The sequence below is a fragment of the Clytia hemisphaerica genome, unplaced genomic scaffold (genome assembly GCF_902728285.1).
Source record: "Clytia hemisphaerica strain Z4C2 unplaced genomic scaffold, Clytia hemisphaerica genome assembly, whole genome shotgun sequence".
NCBI lineage: Eukaryota > Metazoa > Cnidaria > Hydrozoa > Leptothecata > Clytiidae > Clytia > Clytia hemisphaerica.
Window position 1 is genome coordinate 2,059,273 of NW_027103974.1, and position 18,599 is coordinate 2,077,871.

At 36.3% G+C, this 18,599-nt stretch overlaps 1 protein-coding gene across 1 annotated transcript; it reads right to left on the reverse strand.

Moving 5' to 3' along the window:
* Window positions 1-38: 38 nt before the first annotated feature.
* LOC136810701 (gamma-aminobutyric acid type B receptor subunit 2-like) lies at window positions 39-12,805 on the reverse strand. The gene is made up of 16 exons (XM_067067293.1): window positions 12,544-12,805; window positions 11,745-11,879; window positions 11,193-11,378; window positions 10,214-10,345; window positions 9,273-9,341; window positions 8,791-8,866; window positions 7,980-8,098; window positions 6,893-7,147; window positions 6,274-6,445; window positions 5,259-5,409; window positions 4,508-4,640; window positions 3,754-3,864; window positions 3,445-3,567; window positions 2,809-2,989; window positions 1,614-1,771; window positions 39-1,113 (listed from the first exon to the last, which is right to left on the reverse strand). The coding sequence occupies exons 1-16, from the start codon at window positions 12,739-12,741 to the stop codon at window positions 937-939; spliced, it is 2,376 nt and encodes a 791-aa protein (XP_066923394.1). The 5' UTR covers window positions 12,742-12,805; the 3' UTR covers window positions 39-936.
* Window positions 12,806-18,599: the final 5,794 nt, after the last annotated feature.

The following is an 18,599-nucleotide window of genomic DNA, read 5'->3' on the forward strand; positions in this document are numbered from 1 at the left end:
GACAGTTCCGACTAGAGCTAATGAATACTTTTGGAAGGTTGGTTTCATTTTGAATATCACGTTGTTAGCCTACAAAATTAGCTTGTAAAAGTTATACTACTGTAAAAAAACTTAAAATTCTTTTAAAAAAATAACCACTATATACAGATTAAAAAAACAAAAAATTAAGACTAACTTATAGACGATATCGGCTTCACATGAAAACTTTGAAAACTCAGATTTGACCCCCGAGAATTCCCCACAATGCTTTGTACGGAGAAAATTTCACCGTGAACTTTTTTTCCGCGCAAAGCATTGTGGACAATTTTCGGAGGTCAAATATGAGTTTTCACGTTAAGCCGATATCATCTATTATTCCACAAAACTTGGGATAATATATTGATACATGTGTTTATCTTGGCTGATGATAAATAAACATTTAGAGATATCATAGATTGAAATATTACAGCCGTCCAAAAGTTGAAAGCTCGAACTTTATAAATTATACATATTCAAAGCATTTGGTCTTTGGCATTCGGTCAGAAACACCTTTCCAAAATCAGATTTAATATAAATTTTTGATTGAGTAGATTCCAATAAATCGGACTCGGACTATATTTTAAATGTTTCCTGACCTCGATCATCAAATTCGCTGACACTGAAAATTTTCTAATTGACTCTTTTCGACATCAAAAGTATTATTTATCCGATTATTTATCCCCGACAAAGTACTAAAATAAGCCCATATTTCCTAAAATGCTTGATATACACGTCGTTTTTTTTATTCGATTCTTTTTACTCTTCTTTATTAATTCGTCAACTTTTGTTGATGATTTCAATCTATTTTCATCATTATTTGATAATAACACTTTTTCGACTTCATTTCTTACAGTGGTTTCATCAAATCCGATTTTCCCCGAATTTTTTACTTCACCTCTGCATCCCTTCACTTTATCCTCACTTTTCACTCGAGTATTCCGACTTTCCCGATTCCATTTCTTTATTTGCATCGGATTGACTTTGAGATCCCGATTTCATCGAATGTGAATTCGAATTCGTATAATGTTGTCCCGGAATAACAGGTCGCCCGTTATGGAAATTCGGATCTTTGTAATCTTTCAAAATATTCCAAACCTGAAAAATGGGATTGAGTTTTGATCGATGAAAAAAGGTAAAGAATTGTCTTAATTTAAAGAAGGTTTTAAACAAACTGAAGCCCAGTTTTTAACTGTACATCATCGCATTTAATGATTCTAATAGCGTTCATCATTGTATCACATCTATCAGTAAAATGAAAAAGTGATACAAGTTTCTCTGGGTACGAGGTTGGTTTTTAAATGAGTCTTTTTCAGATCGTCAACAGACTGAGGGCCTACGTTGTTAATTCCAGTCACAAATAGACTCGATAATCGACGTCCAAAGAAACAAAGATAATGGGCCATTCCATTTTATATCCATACAGAGAGAGGGGGGTGGACGAACATTTCCATGGTAATTCGAAAAGAATACCCAGGGGTTAAAGACTGATTTTAGTTTGTCACTTTCAGTTATGAAAAGAAATTTTTCAAATTTTGATTAGAAAAGGCTCGACCACCCCCTATATTGAATGGCCCAAATGACCACCGTCAACTTACCTTCGGACCAAAGATGAGGCACAATGTCACTGTAGTCGATTGGATAATACACACACAAAATACGATATAAGATGCACGGTAATGCTCGGTATTGTAAAGAGACGTGAACACGATTGAACCAAGAGTGGCGAAGAGTGAAACGTTGTACACTGCAAAACCTGTAGATACCGAAAACGAAAGTGAAACTGTGAAAACGTCCGCAGATTCGGGCACAGTCCTCTTTCGAAACGGCAGCTAATAGAGGCGATATTTAACGTGGATAGTCAAGGAATCTAGGACTTTTTTTGATTTTTTTCACCTCAAATCTCATTCCAGCTGAGGGAATCAATATTTTAGTTCGAATTACAGAAAGATACGAATAATAGAGGTTCGAATTAGAGAGAGTTGATTGTTAATCTGGTATTTGATGTACAGTTGACTCTCTCTAATTCGATTTTCAAGGGGCCAAAAAATTTTCTTCCAATTATAGAAAGATTTGAATTATAGAAGGTATTTTATACTAATTTCGACTTGAGGGGACAAATATTTTCGTTCCAGTTATAGAAAGATTTGAATAGTAGAGGTTCGAATTAAAGAGACTACTATGTTTTTATTTGATGTGCATATAAGAAAGGGGTGAGCTGGAGTTTTTACAAGATACTTCACTATTTGGTCATTTGAAGTGATAGAGATGACGCGTTCTTTAGAAAAAGTAATAAGATTCTTTTATTACATCTTAACGACCAACCAAATCAAGCTTGTAAAAACTCCAGCTTGTCCCATAAGAATAGTGTTCGCAATCAGGACGAGGTGGAGGTTTTTACAAGCTCTTATTTGATTTGGTTGGTCGTTAGCCATTAATACAACAATTTTGTTACTTTTTCTACTAAAGAACGAGTCATTTTTATTACTTCAAATGACCAATTATTAAAGTATCTTATAAAAACTCCATCTCCTCTGTCGCAATCTTCGTTCAATATTCTTATAGAATCAATTCCCAGCTGGCACACAACGTTGTTTCGACGTTAATCTAACGTTATATGGACGTTGTGAACGTTAAGTAAACGTTGAAATAATGTTGTGTGTCAGCTGGGTTCTTACAAAAAATTGTGGATGGCAACTAGATATTTCACGTTGATGAATTTATAACGATCGAAAGAGCATACCCCAGGGGGTGTGCGAGTCATAAGGGTATGAATTTGAATCAAGGTCTTACCGATATATTTCGAGTCATTGATCGATTCCACCTTAATATTTTTCGTTTCGTACGCTAAGAAGAGTCCAAACAACATGAGAAGACCTTTGTAAAAAAACATGGCTCCTAAGAACCAATTTTGATGGTCGCTCGTACATCGATTGATTATTGTTTTCAGGATGATATCTTCCGATGGAATTAGCTGGAAGTGAGAGCAATTTAATGGGAGTGAGTTGTGAAAAGCAAACCAAGAAGCATTTGTCTTACAAGAAAGTCAATGCCTTGTATTTTGTATTTAAAGTGTATTATCGATAAGATCTATAAATTGTAAAGATGTAAGATTGTTTCATAGAGGTCAATAGACCTGAGAAATAAATAAACTAAAAATTAAATTAATTATCCTCTTTCCTATTCACTGTTTGAACATGTGACCTCCGCTGTCCTGAGATTCAATACCCTATGATTGAGTCTCCACTTTGTATCCAAGTTTCAGCTTTTTTTGCCGAAATGGTATTCAAATGAAAAGACCTTAGTTCTAACATCACCCAAGGAGCAAATGTGCCATCATTTATGTATGCAACAAGAGCAAGAAGAAAGAGTAGTTATCCCGTCCAAAACACTGGAAAATAAGTATGACTAATTGTTATTGCTATGTACCTTTTCATCAATAACTTGTGCTTGAAGGTGGTATGGAGCAATGGCCAAAAAACAAACAAACATCGCGAAATCGATTAGCAATAGCACCATGACAACACCAAACAAATGTGTGTCTCGAATTACCTGTAAGATAAAGAAATTTCGAGTTAAGGAGTAAGGTTGATAAGGCATTGTTAACTGACGGGAACAATTAAGGAGACGTTCGAGCACTGCAATGGTTTCTTTACGGGTATCAATTCAAAAAAGAACTCCGATCAAAGATGGTGGATATAGCTTGGTCCAGGGATATATAAAGGTCAGTGGTCTTACCACCGATCTAATGGAATTCTTCTTGGTGAAAATACGATAGATTCTCCACGTCTTGCTGAACAATGATCCAAACGTTAATGTAAAGCCGACTGACAGTACCACGATACTAATCTACAAATAGAAGATGGGAAATTGTGTCATGATTCATAAAGGGTTAACTCCTCCCTTCTATACCGATTTCGAGTATCTCCAGATAACAAAGCTGCTTTCTCAGTTAAAACTAGACGAAAAGTTTCTCGAAAACTTGATTTATGAAAGCTGATAAAACTCACAGACAAAATTGGAAATACAGAAATTTCAGCTAGTTGCTAGAGTGGTTACACTCTTTTTTATAAGAACAATGATGCTCAAAATCGCTATTTGATAAGAACAATTCAAGAACAATGCTGAGGAATTTTCAATTTCAAGTAATTTAATGGTCAAAGTAGTAAAAGTTGGGTATAAAGCCTAAAATACCTAAATTTAACCCCATGAATAAGAATCTAAACTTTCCCAAGCAAGAAAAAGTGAAGCCTGAAGATTCGCGCTGCGTTTAGCAGGATGACGAATTGAATATAGAATTGAATCACTTTTTTTGTTTTCACTTGGCATATTTTTCGAAGTCTAGCGATATGTTTTAATCTAGCGTTCGTGTGAAAATCACGTGGGTCAGGCGTTTAGAATGAGAAATAAGTGGCATCATTTCCCATCTAGAAGTCTTGAGTCTAGCTCCTTCGGGGCTTTGAAGTCAGTGATTATACCCGAAACAACTTACATTACAGAACAATGGAACTTTCTCAACATCGACTATTGTAGTGTCCAGACCTCCGAGGAAGATTGAGATATAAGTGACGATTCCACCAACACAGATCAAATTGTTAATGTTTGGTGATGACAGCTTAATGAAACTGAAATGTATGATGGAACAGAGGGATGGTTGGAGGAGCAGAGGTCTTTGTTTAAAGGATTTACGGTGAAATACAATGGTTGAGTCTGAGAACTGTTTAAGATTGACCACAATTGACTAGTAAATAAAAATGACCGGGAGAACTGTCGGGACCAGTGGGTTTATCACTAGTTGATTTTAACTGATAAACGAGCACAATTCGGAAAAACAGATTTCGTTACTCAACACTTAAATGAATGGTTGGGTAGTTGTCCAATTAGCTCAGAGAGCTGTTGTTTGAGCGGTTTATCAGATCAAGCTTTGACGTTGTTCAACGTTCATCTAACGTTTTATAGACGTTTTGAACGTTAGATGAACGTTGAAACAACGTTGTGTGCCAGCTGGGTAGGCAATAGAAAAATGATGACCACTTTCACCTCTTTAAACCTTTACATCAAACATCTTTCGCAGGTGGTGTTCCTTCTTTCTTTAAAAAGGCAGTTATGGTAGCTCTAGACTGCACTTGCAATACAGTGTTACAGTCCGCCTTGGAAGCAAAAGCTCTAAATAGAGAACTACCATATACTACCGGGTAACTTAATCGCACAATCCAGTCTATGTACTCCCAGCTAATACTCACTCGACTTGTCTGTAATAAATGTTAATCGTCAGAAAGATGAGACATAGCAAAATGCCGGCACCGGCAAAAAGCCATATAATGATGAGAACAGTTTCGCCGTATTCCTTGGTTGATTCTACGATCTTCGGTGCATCTAACGGGATGGGGAATTCTAGAGGAGAAATGTTTGTTTAAAAATTTGAAAATTTATTACCTTATCGGGGAAAACTTCGTCGGGGAAAAGTGACGAAATTTTGGCCAAATGACGAATATTTTTCCCCGACGAAAATTTTCCCCGGCCTTAATGCGTTTACCAACTACCAGCAAGTAACGAATATTTTTCCCCGACGAAAATTTTCTCCGACGAAAATTTTCCCCGACGAAGTTTTCCCCGATAAGGTAGCCCCGGTGGAACTTCTTCTTACAGCGGGGAGGTGGAAAGTTTCTTTGGAAACCCCAACGGGGATAGAAATTCTATTGTTCTCAGGTAACAAAAATCTAATGACAATTAAATGGGAGTTGAATCGTCAATTTTATAGTTGGGCTGAAAATGTAGGGTATTTTTTCCATTTGCCCATATTTCCCAATGGGGCTGAAGTGTCCTGCGGGTCTATGAGATACAGGGGTGTTTTAACTGAGTACATTTTACAGTTACCACGTGGCGAAAGTTAAACTTTCTAAAAGAACGAATTCAGCTGATTGATAATTTTATCTTTAAAAAACAAAACTATTCAAGGATATTGATACATCAAGAGGTAGAAGATCGAATATCATTTGAAGAATAATCTTGTCATCCCAAAACTTTTCAGTGCCTTTCTGAAAATGTATTTCAGTTGACACTCTCTAATTCGATGTTTTAATAATTGATACACCCCATTATTCGATAATATTGGAAGTCACCGTCAACAAAAGACCTCTCAAAAACGATGTTCTTCTATTCAATACGCTCCATTATTCGAGGAAAATCTAATTTTGAAAATGATCGAATAAGAGAGGATCTATTTAGAAAATGCAGCGCTTTAAAGATTTTCCTCACCCCATTCAGTACGAAAACGGTCAACATAATTTCCGTCATCACCGATGACGTCCATTAATGTCGTGTTGACTTTTCCCGTCTTTGTGGTGGATGAATTTCCGTCATATTTCTTGAAGTCGATGTTACTGTTCAAACGACGGATATTGCCTTTTTGGTGGAATTTGATCTTTGCCTGTGTAAAAATTAATAGTAGAGTTTCTTAAGCTTTTGGGTTTTCAAATACAACTTCGCAACAGGTCAAGTAAAGTAACCAAATTTTTTTTAAAGCGACATACTCTAGGGTCCCGAATAGTAGGGAGTCTAAATAAAAGAGGGAGGGGAGGGGTCCAAAATATTTTTCAAAATCTTATTAATGGGCGGGGGTCCGAAATTGTACCTCCAAAACTCTAAACAACTAATATTTACTAGGGTTAAGGTTAGGTTTTGGTTTAGATTAAAAAAAACAAGAAGCCTAGAGCAGACGATTAAAAAAGTCCGCCCCCAAACGGTTTGCGCGAATGGGATTGTTTGGTTGCGGGAATGCGTGAAAATTGAAAAAGAAAATATGCGTGAATGCGTGAATTGCTGTGGAGCTTAGAACACCCGCAATTATTTTCACTGGAAAGAATACAATACTTACAGTTACTCCCTCGAAATCAAGATTTGACATCGCATCCGTCATAATGCTCAAACGAGTAGTATTTTTCTCCCAGTTATCAAAGTTATCTACGAATCGTGGATGCTTTTTCGAAATATGGTTGATAGATTTCGCGAAACTCCACAATGCGTCATAATAATAAAGACTTTCGGAATCCAGTTTTTCGTTGGGGTAGATATGTTTTGGAAACTTCTTGTTGAAACTTGCTTTAACTTCTGAATTAATTTGGCCAACTGTCTGTGAACGAGACGAAGAAAAATAGAAAATAGCTAGATATTGCAAGCTAAAAAGTTCTATATTCTAGAAGTATTGAAGGTTTAAGTAAGACATAAAGACAGAATTTTGTGTAAAACTAAAATCACTAATCCGTCAACGTACGTTATCGGTTTTAAAATCACTGAAAAAAATAGAACTAAAGAACAAATAGAACGAAACAATACAGTAGTTACTTTAAGGTCCCGAATAGTAGAGGGTCCGAATAACCCTTTCAGCTTGCTGTAGCTGAAAATAACGGGGGGGGGGGGTCTCAATAAGAACGGGTGGGTCCAAAATCGATAACCGGGTGGGGACGTTTATTCGAGACCTTAGAGTATGTTTAGATCTTTCCAAAGTCCCTCTCTATCTGTTAGCACATTCTCGTTAGCTCATTCTCTGTTTTACACCAGAGCCACTTGCGTCACTTTTTATACTTTACTGGTGGACGCGATACAACCCTTTCGTGGGCGCTATTAGTATATAAAAAAATTAGGCAAAGGGACTGGATTCGAGTTTAACCAATGACTATGACCATGGTTACGGTTCCGTTCCGTTCCGTTTCAAAACGGTTCCGAAACAAGTTCGAGCATCAAAATTCGAAACGTCAAAATAGAAGACGTTACAAAGCAAAACAGATCGAAACGGTTTTGCTCCACTTTTTTCATTAGAGCAGAACTGCTCCTTTTCCTTGCTCCGAAACGTTCCGAAACCAATATGAACACTCTCGATCCGTAACGAAAATCATAACGGAACGAAACGGAACGATAACGTGTGAACATGGTCGCAATTAGGGATGTTGACGTTCTACACATACCAAATTAGCAACAGTCAAGATATCATCGTCTCTTTTCGATGCTCGATTCATGAAAACGAAATTCTTCAACACGATATTCTCTTGTTCTACCGTACAATTCGTTCGGCCGCGCGCGAATCCTGTGGCGGAATGAGACGAAAAATAAGATTTTAATCAGTGTTTAGTGGTTTGTATCAAAGAGATTAATATTTTGCTATTCATGATATGCACCATTGCAATGTCTTCTGACATTACATCAAGGACCCAACATCTGATGGTTGTAAATGACGTAAAATCAGTTAGAACGTTACTTTCAACCAATCAGCTATTGGGTTCTTGGAAGACATTGCAATGGTGCATATCATGAATTGGAAATCTCAATATTGTACAAGTTTTAAAACTCTTGAGGTGAAACATTAAGTTTATTTGTTGTTTTACGGAAAAAGTCTGAGATTCATGGGCGAAAATGTCAAAGACAAAAACTCAGCCTCCAAATCATACCAAAATGGAAAAATAACATTCTAGTAAATAACCGAAATAGTAAAATCTCCGAAAAGAAAAGAGCTAATTTTAATTTATAGTGGGAATGAAAATGAAAATATAAATCATTAAAAAACTTTTAATTTTTAAATGGGTACAGTGGAGCCTCTTTAACTCAAACCTCTATAAATCGAATGTCTCCTTAACTCTTAAAACTCTAAACTTCCTTAATTCGAACAAATTAGCGTTCCTCTTGCGTGTTCGAGTTATGGAGACTCAACTGTACAAAAGTTTGGAGATTTACAGTTACTGTCAATGAGTTCAGAGGTATTAGTTTCAATAACAGTTTTACCTTTATAATATACAAACCACTTGGAATGGAACACGATATGAACATATTTTGGACCATACATTCCAAGCTTGTACAACTGAAGGGAACAGGAAATAAAATATTGAGTACAATGATTGTCCGAGGTCTAAATAGTCTAAATCTCATGGGACTGAACACAAAAAAAACAGTTATGGTGTAACCTCCCTCGCATGATCAGCATGATTTTGGTACCACATTGCTACAATATTGAGGAGATAAAAGCAAACTACCTCACAGAGCTTGTACCACATGACCTTAACATTAAGGAGATAAAATCAACCTACATCGCAGAGCATTGACTTTCAAGCCGGGAAATAAGTGGCTTCACTTTCTTGCCTGGGAAAGGTTAGAGATTTTACCCTACGCTTTTAACTCAATGTCACAGAAAATGTTCTGACAACATTGAGGAGATAAAAAAACATTGAGGAGATAAAAACAACATTAAGGAGATAAAAACAACCTACCTCGCAGAGCGTGTATCGCATGGCCAAGACATTGAAGAAATAAACATAAATTCGAAGATCATTATCATCCTATAGTGCAAAGAAAAGAGAAAAAGAAATTACGCCCGTCATCCAAGCTGACACACAACGTTATTTTAGCGTTGAAATAACGTTATTTGGACGTTATGAACGTCAAATGGACGTTGTTTTGACGTTGTGTGTCGGCTGGGTATGCTGATAACAAGTTTTATGTCTATCATCATGTTTGACATAGCACAAAATCTCAAAACAAAGGCTATAAGACGCCTTAACGTTTTACTATTAAAATAAGCTTTAGGTCAATTCGTCAGTGCCTTAAATTAAAAGTTCACGGTTCGGATTCATGCTCCTTCCAATGTCCTGTTCAGGTCTAAGATAGCCAAGCTAGCTAGCTGTCGACCCCGAAAAAATAGTCATAGATAAATAGATAAATATCTATGATGCACATAACAAATTTCCAGCAGAAAGGAGACTACCACGTTACAATCACTATACTTTAAATCCAATGCAGGCTTAAACATAGAGTCGATATATGAAGCGGATAGCCCAGTAGCCTAGGACAGACCTTCGATCGTTTTCACGGAGTACACGACCAGCCAGCTCGGCTATCAATGAACTGAACGGAACATTATAACGGGCGGGGATTCGAACCACGAACCCCTGGTTTGTAGCATTTACGCCTTTGACCACTCGGCCATCGCTCAAACATTTAAACTTAAGTAATAGATCTTATCGAAGTTTTTTATTTTTCTAAAAAAGCGATGCATTGTGGGATTGTTTTCGGGGGTATTACAATAGAAATCTCTTAGGAGTACCTCGAGAGAATTCTATTGTAATATTCCCGAAACAATCCCACAATGCTGTTTTAAAAAAATCAAAAACACCGATAAGGTCTATTGTATCAAAGATGTTTCGAATCTTACCCTCGTGCTTTTTAGGATTCGGTTCCATTGAGGGACATTCGCTCTCGTGCTGTCATCAAACATTGAGAACTTTTCTAAACGCTCTACGTTTATTCCGCGTTCCCGAACGTGTACTTCTGTACTTGTCGCCGACTATAAAATAAGAGAATTAAAATGATATCGAAAATTATGTTATTAATCATATTCATTGCGTAATGTTTTATACGGAAGTACCCAAATTAGGCCGGGCGTTTGCAACTAATTTTATTGTTTGGATTCAAAATTAGTGGTAAAAACCCGGTCTTTTTTTGGATGCTTCCGTATAAAACATTATGTCACGAATTTCACGAATTTAATTGTGTGTTTTGTTTCAAAGCCGTAACGCAGCTTACGATGAAATTTTCTTGACTATTATTGGGCGATGGTACATAGTTTATACATATGATTCCCTTGTCTGACGAGTTACGAACATATTTGTTGCTCCTTGTAGGTCTTTGAACCCTTCAGTCTTACCATCATTTTACCATGCAGTTCAAGGGATTCCAAAATAGCTAACTGTAAATTATCTTATCGGGGAAAAAATGTCAGAGTTTTATTTAGTCGGTTTTTTTTTATCGGGGAGAGTCATTTTAGTCACTTTTTCCCGACAAAAATTTCAAATTCGTCACTTTCACCCGACTAAATTGTCCAAAAGAAATGGTTTCCTTCACTAGCTCGAAAATGGATCTTGTAATTCGACGTTTAAAGCAACAATTGCGGTAAATAAAGGTGTAAAAAATTAAATTTAAATTTTGGTTGCCGTATAAAATTTTGGGTAAATGTTTTAGTTGGGGATAAAAAAATCGGGTACAAGTTTTGGTCGGGTGATAAAATGTCGGGGAAAAATTTCGTCACCCCCTCAAAATGTTCGTCACTTTCTCCCGACATTTTTTTCCCCGATAAGGTATTTTTAAACAAGAGATCTTCGTGCATTTCCAGCAATAAAAATTCAGCGACTTACCCTATAATAGGTGTCCGAGAATTTAGTTGTGTCCGATATATAAATGAAAGCGACTCGTGTCCAGTTATGGTGGTGAAGAAAGGTGGTCAGAGCTCGCTCATATCCAGAGAAAAGCACACAAAAATTGAATAAATAAGGGTACATGTTCACGTCCTCAAAATCGTTCACCAATCCATTCAGATTGTACTGTAAGAAAAAACAAAGCAAATGGAATTTTAACTGTACACCCTGGACATTTACACTCGAAAAACCAGACCACCCTGGATTTTTTTATTTACTTTACCATGTGGCTGTTTTATACAAGCTAATACACGCTTTTTTATAAGAACAATCTTTATAAAGAACTTACGGCTTCGATGACAAAATTAATAAGAACAAGTTAAGAACATTGTAAGGGTTTGTGGATTCAAAAATGCCGGAAAATGGACAAAAACACTCCGAAAACGGTGAAAATAAGAGCATGTTAAGAACACTTTTAGGTTTAAAAATCAAAAAGTTAAGAACATACAAAGGCTTTAAGCATTGTTGAACGTTCTTATAAAAAATGTGTACCTGGATCATTGAGTTCTCAGTAACCAATGGGCTTATCAGAGTGATATCACGTGACGAAGCTGGACCAATGGTAAGGAAATGTTTCATATTAAACGCTGCTAATTGTTTCAAAAACAAGATCAACGTTGTGCCAGGCTGAAATGTGATGAAAATTAGAATGAAATTGATCAGGCCAGGCGGAAGCGTGGAGACTTGGGAGCCTTCAGCCTCCCCACTTTTGAGCAAATGAGATTTTTTTTCAAATTCCTAACGAATATTATGAGCCTTCAGCCTTCCCACTTTTACGGTTGTTCCGCCGGCCCTGTTGATTTATTCTTTGATTCAAAGCTTTTAGGCTCAAAGCTCTTTCATTGATATTTCATAGGCATTTAAAATAGATAGGGGTTGTGCCGTTGCAATAAAAACACATAACAAGAACAAGAAGAAAATACTAGTAACAGAAAACTTCCCCACATGGTACGGGTATGTTATTGTAATCATTCAAGAAATCTTTAAAATGGAAAATAGGTATAGAACATCTTGAGACTCGGATTTTAAATCACAAGTTTGAACAAATACTTTCACGTAGTCCCAAAAGATTCATTTACGAATGAAGATCCCTTAAAAAAAAACAAGCTCGTTCGTTTGTAATTTTCGTCGTGTGCGGAAAAAAAATGTAGAATAAAAAAACATTTAAAGAAGGCTGACTCACCAGCTGGCACACAAGGTTGTTTCAACGTTTATCTAACGTTATATTGACGTTGTGAATGTTAGAAAAACGTTGAAACAACGTTGTGTGCTAGCTGGGTCGCTTACTTACCCTAACATAATTGAATTGAAGTTTGTGTTTTCCAAGCAGATTTGTTTTCATGATATGTTTCCTTGCGATTTCCAAGCCTGGCTCATAGAACTCGCTCCTTGTTGTGATTACCTTAATCCAAATATTTTCCGAGTTGGCACAGCATACCATAATTGCCAGCCAAGCAACTATTGTGGTTGACAACTTTGGGAGGTTCATTTTTTCCTTTTTATGATGGACAGTATCCTTCTTCTTTTCTTAAAATCTTCGTTATTTTTTTCCTGTGAAAATTGAAAATTAAAATTTACATTCCCAATATGTTCATCGTCTAACGGAGTTAACCCTCTCAATACTCCTTACGATCTAATATGCAATAACTCCTAACATCTCCTAAAACACCCCCACCTTTCCCACTGGAAAAATTGGACAAAATATCGTCCCGAGTGGAAAATTAAATCTTCAAATCCTCACTGCAAAATATTTTGCTATTTTTTCCATCCCCACTGAATTTTCTGACTCAAAAATAATGCAACTCATTGCCAGCCAGCCATAAAAACACGGGAATATCAATCCCTAAATTGTTTTTGCCCCACTGGCTGAAAATATCCAATCGAGTCTGTGAGAAGGGGCCGTTTTAAATAAGTTTGCTGACAATGATATTTGACCCCAACAATTTCACCTCATATCAATTTGAGTGAGCATTTTTTATCCATATTGTCTGCTCAAAAGTCTTTATCGCTGTTTTGGATTTACAACCGATTTTTAATTAAAAACGAATGCAAATAAATGTTCCTATGTAGACAAGCAAGAGTTAACATTTGTATTGACATAGCGTTGGTCTTTCTTAGGTTAAAAGTTGTTTCGAAAACGACAATTGAGGTCATGGACACATAAAGTGGATGCTCTTTCGTGGAACTTAGCTGAAGCTTCCCTTCACCTTTTTAAGCTGAAAGAGACGGGGGAGGTATGGCTGCAAAACTGAAACTTAAAGGAATTAACCGAATGGCACCACCAGGAGTGGAGCCTGCGGCTTAATTTTACTCAACACGGGAAAACTCGCCAGGTCTAGACATAGTAAGGATTGACAGATCGACTTAAAGAAAGATTCGAATTGCAGATAGAGAATCATGCTATTTTTCAGCTGAGGAAAAAATGAATGGGTGACCGGTTACACGCTTTTCTTTTTATAAGAATACACTTTATAAGAATGTCCATGATGAAAATGGCCAAAAAATTAAGAATATGCTAAGAATATCACCATCATGGAATTTTGAGACGTATATACTAAATGTTAAATCTAGTCTGAATTAGGATCCTAACCTAAGAATGCTGTAAGAATATTTTAGGATGATTTTCCCAAAAAAGTTAAGAATATCCATGATGAAATGGATTTACACCATTCTTATAAAAAAAAGCGTGTAATGATATGTGGCGAAGTAGTGCTATATGCACAAGGGGACTAACATTTAAATTCGAATTACAGAAAGATTCGAACAGCATAGGTTTGAATTAGAGAGAGTTGACTGTAAATATTGTTTGTCACAATCTGCTTCAAAGCATCTTTTTCGGATGGCATTTCTTTATTATGCGGTAAAATAATAATGAGTTTATGGATCAATTCTTTTTGCATAACAGCAATTCAAGTTGATTATTTTTCGTTTAATTAATCACATCAAGAGAAATATATTGGCATTTCAAATTTTCACTCCTTTTATTCCTAAAATTAGAACACAATATTCCGTGGTACGTATTTCGATGAAATTTCTAGTTTTTATATTGACTATTGTACCAGATTTGACAGTAAAATTGATTCTATTTACATACAATGAACTTCTTATAGTTACTAATACACCCCTGTCCTAGTGAACTTGTTGTTACTAGTACACCCCTGTCTCATTGATATTGTGAGAACTTTTAGCCAGTGAGGAGAGAATGACGGAGCTAAATACCAATGGTGAAGCTATTGTTCATCTTCAATAACACTTAAGTAAGTTTTCAAGTTGTATCATTAGAATTAGATTTCATTTCATTATTTTATAGCCAAAATTCGACTTAAAATATTTTCCACTGAAAATGTGAGTGACCCATTTGCTTAAAATCCAGCCATTTCAGGCTCATGGTTGTTCTTAAGTTGTGTTAAAAAAATCGAGTTGGAAGCACTACAAAAATTCTCAAAAATATGTCCACCAACAAAAAGTAAGTAATCTGCTGATAAGGAAAAAGGAAATCCAACACAACACGTTTTAACACTTTTCTAAGAACAGATAATCAAGATTATCTTATCAACACAGGTGTGGTAATCGAAATACTCGCAAGTATTTAAAATGAACCAATTGACGAGCATTTCAAAGTAGTCCCTCTAAGGGTCAAATTTCTTTTCATTTTAGGAGAAAAAATTGTCCCTTCCGTACATACTCCTCATACACTAACCCTAGTACCCCCCCTGGAATTTCCACTCCACTCGAAATTTCCTTTCTAACACCAATAAACCAATAAACAATATTTTCCACAAAAAAACACAACAAATCAACAAACAACAACAAAAAGCACTTCACTCAACGAGTAAATTTAACGATTGAAGATAAAATCATCATTTTGACAAACAATAGCATCTCTAATGATCCATCATCATAATTCTATATTTGATTCTTATAAGAACAGAGAAAAATATGTTCTTAAAGATTGATTTCATTCCAAGCAAAAGAATCGTGCCAGTAAAAGTACAGTCGACACTAGCTAATTCGAACCTAGACGGGAAATCCTATTTGTTCGAATTACAGAGAGATTGGAATTATAGAAAATATTTCAAGATTCTCCTTGACGAGGACTGGGAACAAATTCGAATTATAGGAGTTCGGATAGTGGAGAATTTCCCGGCTGATACACAACGTTGGTTCGACGTTTATCTGATGTCGATGTTGATTCATGTAGAAGATATCACTACCAAAAAAGTGAAAAGATTGGCCCAGGGACTCTATACTCATAACTGTGTTTAACACGGGCGGTCAGATCCAAATAAAAGGGGTCTATTTGATAGGAATGGGTATAATTTCTTATAAAAGAAAAAAAACAATTTACGAAAAGATTATACTGGATGACGCTCAAATAATTATGAGCAGAAAGAAAACAATCGATCAAGGAAGTCATTAAATCGGTCTTTTAATTGAAAACCGCTTCAACGCTGCGAGTTCACTTTGAAGTTATAAATAATGTTCAGTATTTTGCCAAAAGCATCTAAAACCGTCCAAAAAAAGCAGAAAAAACAATTGTAATAGCCATATATTACACACAACTAACATAACTATCAGCCCAGCTCACGCGGTTTGCGTGTTGACACGATTGGTGATTTATTCGTGCGTGAAGGCGTGACTTCGTGCGTGATTGTCAACGTTATTCGTAGACTATGCTATAGTCTAAGACAAATCACTATAAAAAACAAAAGCCGAAGAAAATTCACAAATGGGTTTTTATGCCGAAAAGAGTTTACAACCGGTATAGTTTGCCAGTATTTCTTCGAAACTCTACAGCCGATTTTTTTCATATACCACCATAACGGCTGTTAACTCAGCGCGTCTATATTTTCCCGCCTTCACTGTTCTTGTAACGGTCGTCCTTTTTACAATGAACTTGTCTTGAAAAAGACCTCAATAAATTCCAAAAGAATATAATAGGCGAAAATATATGGCGTGTAGCGTGATAAACAAAGGTCGATACAGTGGACTCTATTCGAACTTAAAAAATTTGTTTGAATATTTCTATAATTCGAACTATTTATTACACAGTCCCCTTCAAAGAGAAACCTTTTAAAATACTTTCTTAAATTCGAATGTCTCTGTAATTCAAACAAATAGGATTCCTCATTCGAGTTCGAATTAGCGAAAATCAACAGTAATTTTCGTGATGGTGATGAGTGCTTAAAATTTGGCGTGGCGCTGATGGCGTGGAGCAAGGTACCCCTAGAGACCTCTTTTTATCAAAGTGCCAAACCTATCCTGGGTTTTATTGAAGCTAGGCTCAGACCGTTACTTATGCGTAATCTTGGAAAATATAGGTATTAAACGCAGTTTAATGATGGAAGATGGAGGAACGCCTTTGTAATCAATAAAGAATGTACCATCTAATGTATGCATTTTTCGATGGAAATACCTGGTCGACCTCAAAATTAGTCTCATTAAAGTCACACATCTCTTTACTCTCCATTTGTTTTCTAAGCTTCCTTGTTATAAAAAAAAAGGGTTACAACGAGATTGTCTTGACTTTTTGAGTCTTGAGCATGGCGTTCCTCTCTTCTCTTTACCCCACAATGCAACGACTTCAAAAATAGGCCCCTTGGATTTTGACGTCAATTCACGTTTGTTAGACCTTAGATTTAGAAAGCCATGGTCTTGAGTCAATAAAGGAAATATTTTGAAAACTTCAAGATAACTGATCTAGGATTGACCCCAGTGGCAATATATTCCTATATAGAAGAGAGTATGTTCTTTTTAGTCCAGTATTTTTCAAGTCCCTGTAGAAATCTAGACGATATCTGCTAGGAAGACTAAATTTCACGATATCTAAGAATATTTTTATGAGAAAATTAGACCAATATTTAGCAAAAAAGCAGATAACATAATTTCGATCAAACTGAGTTTCCGATATCAGAAACAAATTAAAAATTAGTTTGATTGTTAGCTTTTATGTAAGACAACTAAATGGGGTTTAGTTCACGTTGATAATATTCAAACCTGAAAATTTAATATTTACACACGAGTATGGAACCATGAAACGATTCCAATAAATCATCTTGAACTGAAGGTCCCCTTTAAAGTTATTCGGTTCAATATTGATCAACAAAGTGATCCTACACGACCGGAAAAGCGGGTCAACTGTCAACTGAAAACAAAAGCTTTAAACTTTTCCAACATTTAAAACGAGGCTCTAATTTATAGTAACTATTTTCAGCATTCGTTATACGAAACAACTAATGGACAAACCCGACAACGCCATCGCTCTCTCGTCGAAGTATATATGACGTTTTTCCGTTTCTGAGATACATTGTCAAGTAATTAAAATTCCATCTTTTCTGGCTGCTAAAATCGCAGTCTCAAAAGACAACTACACTCTTTGCATACGTCAGACTTTACATAGATACATGAAACTCCCTCCTAGGCTATTTCTCAAGAATCATTTTATATCACTGACCTTTATATACCCCTGAACCAAGCTTCTCAATCCTGGTCAAGCAAAATCTTTGATCAGAGAGCTTTTTGAAAAGTGGCGGCACTACTCAATAGCGGTGTAAATGCACCGAGAGTGCTAGGTCTGCTTTCTTTCGAATACTTTTGATGATGTAGCGCCGTTAAACGTCAATTTTTAACAACGCAATGGCTTCTTTGCGGGGGTACCGATCAAAGATGGCTAGGTTGAACCTACAATCATGCGCACCGTAGTCAGATGCGCTACCAATGCACTACGGTCACTGACCGTAGAAGACCAATGAAGAATACCCTCGAGGATCCATGATTGACCCACTAATTACAGGCGTGATTGGTGGTACTCATTCACCGACAGAAAATCAATAGAGAGATGTGTTTGCCTTGATCACGAGCAGTATATACAGTATAGAAGGTTAGATGACATATGACACCTCCGCGAATCGAGCCCAGGCTGCTCGCTTGGCGACACAGTGATTAGAGACCACTGTGCCAACCTGATCATCTTTAAATAATTGGGTAGTGAATGCGGGAAATATATGCGCGGAGTTTAACTGTATGGCGGTAGATGAAAAAAAAAATAGTTGCGGTAGATTTTGGAAAAAACACCGTCAGACTCTACCGGCTGTAAACTCTTTTTCGGCAAAAAAAACGTGTTTGCGGATTTCATTCGGCTTTGCGCTCATAGTGATTGGCCTAGCTATAGAATAGCTTTATGTCAAATTTTGCGTTTTTCCTCTTTATGAAACTCGTCTTAGGATATAGTGAGTAGTCTACGGCCAGGTTGCACACAACATTGTTTCAACGTTTTTCTAATGTTCACAACGTCTATAAAACGTTCTATGAACGTTGAAACGACTTTGTGCACCAGCTCCAAAATTT